The 5,752-nt window shown below is 39.7% G+C and overlaps 1 protein-coding gene and 1 non-coding gene across 2 annotated transcripts in view; both read right to left on the bottom strand.

Annotated features, from left to right (window-relative positions):
* Nucleotides 1-72: 72 nt before the first annotated feature.
* On the bottom strand, nt 73-179 carry LOC115869477. Its single transcript, XR_004046210.1, has one exon. It is a non-coding gene; the product is annotated as a U6 spliceosomal RNA (small nuclear RNA).
* A 1,083-nt stretch (nt 180-1,262) lies between these two features.
* The window catches only part of IARS1 (isoleucyl-tRNA synthetase 1), a 118,415-nt gene continuing 113,925 nt past the window's right edge, over nt 1,263-5,752 (bottom strand). Inside the window, exon 32 of the mRNA XM_004714603.2 lies at nt 1,263-1,420. Coding sequence (XP_004714660.1) covers nt 1,338-1,420 — 83 coding nt within the window. The 3' untranslated portion in view covers nt 1,263-1,337. The remainder of the gene's footprint in view (nt 1,421-5,752) is intronic.

The following is a 5,752-nucleotide window of genomic DNA, read 5'->3' as shown; positions in this document are numbered from 1 at the left end:
GGGGGCGCGAGATGGACTTAAAATTGAACTATGTGAAAATAAAACCAGAAATTGAAGTTGTAATTTTTTAAAAAAAATATGGGACGCTTCACGAATTTGTGTGTCATCCTTGCACAGGGGCCATGCTAATCTTCTCTGTATCGTTCCAATTTTAGTATATGTGCTGCCGAAGCGAGCACTTGAAGTTGGAAATTTTGTTGTACAAATTCAGGTCACATGCCTAAAACAACTTCAAAAAGAACTTGGCAATTCAATCTTTTGTTAAAGAAATTAATCCTGTATCTGATGGATCCAATCAACTATTGCACTATAAAAACTATCTACATAGATTAAAGGGATAGAGTTAGAATGAAAGGAAGTCTTCAAACAAGCAACCATCTCAGGGAGGAATCAACCAGGCCCCAAAAGAAGAAGCACACCCAGCCGGTGTGATGGCCAAGGTGTCAAGATTTCAAAGGGTGAAGCAGTAGTTTTCCAGTGTTAACTGCTATGGTAAGTCATATCAACTCAGTGGCCCAGGCAGATGGAACATCTATGCCATTTTGACCCAGCTTTATAAAATTGTTGTTGTTCTAACCAGTCTCAAAGTTGTACTGTAGTCTGATTCTTGTTCTAATCAATCTTCCCTTTTGTCCTCTTTCAAAGGTATCAGATGTACACTATACTTTGAAGGCTCTCAACACCTCTATGTGTAATTTCTCCCAACAATTCTTCATAAATCCTTCCCTAATAAATTCTTACATAATTTAGTCTTGGTATCAGTTTCTTTAACGATTCAAATGATCATGCAGAATTTTGAGAAGCAAAATCAGACATTTAGAGCACCATCGAAATATAAAAATCTTTTGTGCTCTTCAAAAATTACAATTAATAAGTTTTATTAAATAACTAGAGAATGAATTATATCCAAGACATTTATTATGTGAAAGAAAAACTTATTGTTTGATTTACTGAAACTTAAAATATTCCACTGAATTGCACAGGAAAATCAAGGTAGCAGAAATGGAAATATGTCTATTCTTGCATGTGGTTTCATTTTAATGTGCTATTTAAGTAACTTTAGTTTTGAGAACCTAAATGAGAGCGCAAGTACACAAAATAAGTCCGAAGTGCTGAGGTAGGTAACTTTGCAACAACATGACTGCACAGGTGTTTAAGGTTAAATGTCCCTAATACTGTGAGATTTCAACACTTGATTAATCAATCTAGTTTGAACTTTCAGCCCAAAGCAACATATCATAAATATACCAGAAGAAAACACCTTCACAGTGATTTTGTGTTTATTAGGGATGGTGTAAGATAGGGAAAAACTGACTGACCACATTCATAGACACATGTTAGACCTCTGCCGTTGTCGGGAGTACAGAAACATACACAGTCTTCATATTCAAAGTCTTCATGGAGATATCCTCTGTAATTTCTAATAGAAATGGAAAGAAGATATTTAAAAAAACCCAATGTTCTGTCTATTCAAGACAAATACTACTTTAACCATTAAATATTTCCTCCACTTCACCCAATGACATTTCTTATACCCATAAAAAAACCGGCCTAGTAGCAATGCCAACCCAGTAGCAATGAGTTGCACCTACATTTCATAGTCTATAAATGGAGGAAGAGTTGTTTCCAGTGTAAAATACATAGTAAGCCTATGCTAGAAGGTGTTTATCAAAGATTCAAGAGATGATGTCAAATCAATTTAACAAAAATGGCTAATATGAATAAACAAAAAGAGCAGCCTAGACAGTGTAAGAAAAGAAATAATATTAACAATATATAATTGGAGGTGTGGGGGACGGAGGGGAAAAAAGAACATATAACAAGGACTCAAATAGAAAATGTTTTGGAAATGATGGCAACATATGTATGCTTGATACAACTGATATATGGAATATTATAAGAGCTGTAAGAGCCACCAATAAAATTAAAAAACAAACAGAAAATAGCTGAATAAACTACACCAAATAGATAATTACTAAAAATGAAAGCAAAACAGACAGAAGAGAAAGTGATTGACTAATTTTTTTACTTTTTAAAAATTTTATTTTTTTAATCATTTTATTGGGGACTCAGACAATTCCTATCATAATCCATACATACATCCATTGTGTCAAGCACATTTGTACATTTGCTGCCATCATCATTCTCAAAACATTTGCTTTCTACTTGAACCCTTGATATAAGCTCATTTTCCCCATCCCCCCTCATGAACCCTTGATAATTTATAAATTATTATTTTGTCATATTGACTAACTAATTTTAGTTAATTGCCTACTATGGGGTATTTTGCTTCTAGCAAATCCTGAATTCAAAGTAAAGAATCAGCTATCTACCCAGTCAGTAATCCTTACAATGAAAATACTCCTAAACTGCCTCTTTAATAATTAAAAGAGGCCTGGAAACCGTATTTAGAGTCCACTGGAACAGGGAACAAAAAGTTTTCTTAAAATTTTAAGCAGGGGACTTCCAGCAAGATGGCCACTGAGTAACACATACCAAAGGGTCTGCCCAGAAATTGGCGCAGGAGAGTTACTAAGAGGGAAATTCCACACTTCTGGGTTGCAGGAGGAGCTTCATAAAGGTAAATAGGAACAGATCCACTAGGTTTTGAGGAGCTGGGGAATTTTGACTTACCACAGTAGACGCCGGCTAGTTTGACCTTAGCCCCGCTACTGTCTCAGCTGGAAGCGGGATCATTTGGAGCAGGCCTATGGGCTTTATCTCAACACATCCAAAGCTTGCTGCCAACTAAGGCCATGGTTTAAACCCTTCCAGCCACACAGCCAGGGATCGGGGCTCAGCTATACTGTTAATTTTGTTTCCCTCTATTCTCTCTGTCCCACCAAGTCTCAGAAGGCTGTTTTTCTTTTCGCTTTTCTCTCACATGCCACTCTCCACCTCCAGGCCACACCCCTTAGCCTAGGGCATTTATGCCTGCTCTCCACCTAGCTGGGAGAGCCCCATCCTCTGCAGCATAACCTGAGGCTGGGGAAAGTCAGAGCACCATCCTCCAGGGGAACGTCAGCCCACACTATTCTGGGGGGAAATCCCACCCACCTTGCTCCAGGGTAAATCCCGCCTAATTTCTGTGGGAAATTCCACCTGCCCACTGCAGTGCTTAACACTGTGGCTGGGGAAATCCCACCCACCTTCTTCTGGGGGAAATCTTGCCTGCATACTGGGAGAGCAACTACCTGTTCTCTGTGGTATCATGTGACTGAAGGAACTTCCTCCCTCTTGCCTTAGTGCCTCACACAGCCTAAGGCATCACTAGCCAATGCTCCACGCTGCTGTGGGGTACTCTGCCCAACCTCCCCAGCAATCTACTTGACCAGGGAAATCCCACCCACCATTTGTGGTTTTACACCAAAGTGGGCACACCCACCAGCCTTCTGTGGCACTCCTGCTGTAGCAGTGACCCCAGCACACCCAATGCAGTGTCCCTCGCTGCCGTAGGCCACGCCATCACGGACAACCACCCAACCAGCATCCCCTGAGAGAACCATACAACTTGCCCTACAAATAATAAAATACTGGTTGACTAGGGAAAGAGTGAAGCCACAGGTGGAAAAAGCGGTAGGCCAATTCCATAGTGCAATTAGCTGCGGGCAGTTTGGAGAAGCATTCCTACAAGTCTCCAAGAAAGAGCCCAGTGCTCTTCAACTCTGGAAAATGGCACCTGGTGCCTCTGAAAAAAAACAACAACAAACCAACAAAACACACACACACACACACACACACACACACACACACACACACACACACACACACACAATGCAAACAGCAATCAGTCACCCGGACCTCAAAAAACAAACCCAGGAGAAACAAAAGGCAATGTCAGAAGATGTCCTGAACCTAACGATGTGCATAGAGGAAAACAATACTGAAAAAGGATTAAATGATAGAGGAGATAAAGACCATACACCAAAGGGTAATACAAGAGCTTAGGGACAAGAGGACAAAATCCAGTAGCAGACTCAGGGACTTCGTCAACCAACTGGGGGAGGCAAAGAACCGCACCAGTGACCAAAAGGGCAGCCAAGGAGGCTTTAACAAACACAGAAATCTAATAAGATCATCAGAGAAGGTGAAGAAAACCTAAGAGCGATGTGTGATGCTATGAAGAGGAACAACATCACAATAATTGGATCACCGGAGGAAGACACAACAAAGACATCATCTGCAACAATAGTGAAAGAATGCTTGGAGGAAAACTTCCCCAGCTTACTGAATGAAAACCAGGCAACCATTCAGGAGGCTGAGAAAGCACCAACTAGAATGAATCCCAAGAAGTCACTAAGGCACATAATAAACTATCAAACATTGAGGAAAAGGAGAAAATCATGACAACAGCTAGGGAAAAACAAGCAATCACATATAAAGGTTCCCAAATAAGAATAGCTCAGACCTATCAGTGGACACTATGAAGAAGAGGAAAGTGTGGAGTAATATATTCTAAAAATTAAAGGAAAATAACACAAACTCAAGAACACTCTATGCACCCAAATTATCTATCAAGATACATCAAGAACTAAGAGTCTTCCCAGACAAGGAAAAACTCAAAGAATATGTTAAAAGAAACAGCCCTACAAAAGATCCTTGCCGACCCAATATGGGCAGAAGAACAGCATTCACTAAGCACAAGTAAGAGGCCAGCACATAGAACAACCCCATCCAGAGGAAAACAGCTCTCAAGATAGCATTGGCTTAAGGGTGGAAAGAAGTCAAGAATGACTGCACACACACATAACACACTGATGAGAAAGGGAGGTAGGAAAACACTCAAGACAAAAGATATAAGATGGCATCAGAGTTCACAGATGGATTTAATAACCCTGAATCTCAATAGACTGAACTCAGGAATTAAAAGACTGAGGGTAGCAGATTGGCTTAGAAAACACAACCCATCAATCTGCTGCCTATAGGAGACACAACTCAAAACTACACACAAAAATAGGCTGAGAATCAAAGGCTGGAGAAAAACATAACACACAGACAGCAATTCAAAAAAACCAGGGGTTGCAATCTTAGTATTGGATAAAACTGACCTCCAAGTGCAAACCAGAAAAAGAGATAAGGAGGGACACTATATAATGCTCAAGGGAATGGTAGACAATGAACCACTGAGCATTTTAAACATGTATTTCCCGAATGAGAGACCCACTGTATGTGAACCAAAGGCTCTAAAGGATGAAAAAAGAAATCACAGGCTCAACAATTATAGTAGGAGACAATACACAGCTCTCTGAGAACAACAGATCACAGGGAAAGAAACTCAACAAGGAGGCTAGAAATCTAAACACCACAATTAGACAATTTGACCTGATAGATATTTATAGAGCTCTTCATCCAAATACAAGAAGAAAATAAGGGCAAACAACTGGAGGATGAATAACTCTCTATTCCAAAAGGAGTGTGTACTGGCCCAGATTAGAGATGAAATTAGGAAATTTCTAGAAACAAATAAGTACAAGACGTACCAAAACATATGGGACACAGCAAAGGCAGTTTTCAGAGGAAGTTTCATAGCAATACACGCACACATGAAAAAGGAAGAGAGACTTAAGACTGATACGCTGGCACAAAATTTACAGCAACTAGAGCAGAGTCAACAGGACAATCCTACTAATAGCAAAAGAAAAGAAATAATAAAAATCAGGGCTGAGATATAGGAGAGGGAAAAAAGAAAACTGGAAAAAAATTGATGCTGCTAAAAGTTGGTTCTTTGAATGGATAAACAGAATCAATAAAC

Source organism: Echinops telfairi, unplaced genomic scaffold, assembly GCF_000313985.2.
Source record: "Echinops telfairi isolate 266 unplaced genomic scaffold, ASM31398v2 ScPeMD7_27;HRSCAF=92, whole genome shotgun sequence".
Taxonomy (NCBI): Eukaryota; Metazoa; Chordata; class Mammalia; order Afrosoricida; family Tenrecidae; genus Echinops; species Echinops telfairi.
Note: the sequence above shows the minus strand (reverse complement) of the source record. Positions and strands in the feature narration are given on the sequence as shown.